Here is a 2,202-nt window from a genome sequence, read left to right as displayed (position 1 = left end):
AAACTTTTCCAAACTAGCTTTTGTGTTTCAAAATCATGTTCACCTTTTCTATATACTGTTTTTGTGTAGTAAAAAATAAAAAAATAAAAGCCATTCAAATCATCCAAGTCTCGTTCAGTTCGCCGATTCGAGTTTTTCATTCAAGCTTTAATGTGACTTTATGTAAAAACTTTTAACTGTATTAAAAAAAAATTAGATGCGACTTTTTATGAGAGCTTTTAAATGTAACAAAACTAGAATTGAAAACTTGAATCGGTGAAATGAACGAGGCCTTAAAACTCTTAAGAAAAAGTGTTCAATTCTGATGCCTTGGTAAAAACTTAAAATAGAATTTGCGTCATTTAACAAGATATATACATCATTCAGATGCCTTGGTAAATCAGACTTTGATATTATTAGTAAGTTTTAGTGTTTACAATACTGTGTGTTACATCCAAGTATCCATACACTAAAAGACAGTTATGAAGCGGGGAGGTTATCCAACTGTGATTAGTAATTATTTCATTTCTCATTCATGAAGTGCACAAAGGTGTCGAGCAACTTTTACCACTTTGGAAACTATGGACTTTTGTATCAAAGGTCGTACTTTTCGTTTAGACTAGATACAGTAACTTTCAGCATTTCCGAACTTCCAGAACCTCAAAAGATTAGTTTACTTTTTCTCGGGAAGCTTCTCTAGCAACTCAGGTATCACCTCGAAGAGATCACCTACGAGTCCGTAATCAGCAACCTGCGAACGCATCAAAGAACTCATTAAAATGTACCAGCAAACAACTAAGATCATCATACATTTGGTTGTATTGGGAAGAGAAACAAAAATGTCCTAGATTACTGAACCCCAGGAACTCTGTTTGAGAAAAAAAGTTCACAAGTTCAACTTCAAACCATCACCTGAAATATTGATGCATCAGCATCCTTGTTCACAGCAACAATGACTTTCGAATCTTTCATGCCTGCTAGGTGTTGGATGGCTCCAGATACACCGAAAGCCATGTATAACTCGGGGGCAACTATCTTTCCAGTTTGCCCAACCTAAAACAAACCAGTCACATTTGAGAACCATGGGAAGAGAAGGCCATGAACACATTAGACTGTTAACAATTTTATATGAGATGTGAAAAATGAGGCCGATAAGATGCTTTGAGTCATAATCTCTGAGCAACCAAACTTGAATTTTGTTTTTACAAAAAAATAATAATAATAAAATAAAATAAAATTATGGATACATGCATGATTGTCGAATTATATTGAAAGTAACCATCACTGGAATTACCTGAAGATCATTAGGGACAAAACCCGCATCAACAGCAGCTCGGGTAGCACCAACTGAGCAAAAAAGAAGAGAGAAATTTCTGGTTACATAGAAGGAGAAGAACCATTGTTGAAAACAACACCATATGCAGTTACATCTAAACTGGAAGATCAAGACTCAAGTTCTCACGAAATTTAAAACATCCTCATTTCAAATTGTATTTGAAGATATTGAATCATTGCATGTCTTGCAGTAAAAAATATACGCATTTAGAATCTTAGACGAAAAGAACAATGCAGATCACAGAAATATTAAAAAAAAAAAAAGGCTCTTTTTTTTTTCCCCCTTCTGAACACACAAGATTTTTGTGGAAGAGCTACCAGCTGCACCAAGTTTCTCTGCAAGTTTCTCTATCATTTTGAAGTTTTCACCACTTTTCAGCCCACGCCCCCCAGTAACCACTACACGAGCATTCCCAAGATCAGGCCGTTCTGTGTCTTGAGATGAAAGCTTTACATATCTTGATTGACCAATAAAATCTGCAAATAATGAACAAGAAAGTATGTCAAAATTCGGCTTAGCTTTAATCAATAACAAATAATGTACATATTCTTTCTGTAACAATTTCAAAGCAGGATCTGGCCAATGTATCAACTATGCGAAAGAAAAAGATAAACAGACCTTCACTAAAGGTGGAGAGATCAACCTGGGTGATTGGAGCTTCATTAGATTTTGAATCATCAAAGGTGGTAGTAACCGGAAAAGATGTTGATCTGATGGTCAACATGCAAGGGCCAGTACCAGTGTATTTAACAGTACAAAGTGCATTTCCAGCATATATTGGCCTGTCAAATTAAAATAAAATATTGCTTGACGTTTCTCAATCGCAATCATTTTAAAGACGAATGAGCAGAAACATGCCGCCTCTAGCACCTAGCAGAACCTAGAAG

At 35.5% G+C, this 2,202-nt stretch overlaps 1 protein-coding gene across 1 annotated transcript; it reads right to left on the bottom strand.

The window, feature by feature from the left end:
* Positions 1-373: 373 nt before the first annotated feature.
* LOC21384175 (electron transfer flavoprotein subunit alpha, mitochondrial) lies at positions 374-2,105 on the bottom strand (the record flags this gene model as incomplete). Its single annotated transcript, XM_010111818.2, has 5 exons — positions 374-730; positions 892-1,032; positions 1,274-1,326; positions 1,633-1,791; positions 1,934-2,105. Coding segments are annotated over 5 exons (603 nt in total), but the record flags the coding sequence as incomplete, so codon positions are not given.
* Positions 2,106-2,202: the final 97 nt, after the last annotated feature.

The sequence above is a fragment of the Morus notabilis genome, unplaced genomic scaffold (assembly GCF_000414095.1).
Source record: "Morus notabilis unplaced genomic scaffold, ASM41409v2 Scaffold5368, whole genome shotgun sequence".
NCBI lineage: Eukaryota > Viridiplantae > Streptophyta > Magnoliopsida > Rosales > Moraceae > Morus > Morus notabilis.
This window is presented reverse-complemented; position numbering and strand designations above follow the sequence as displayed.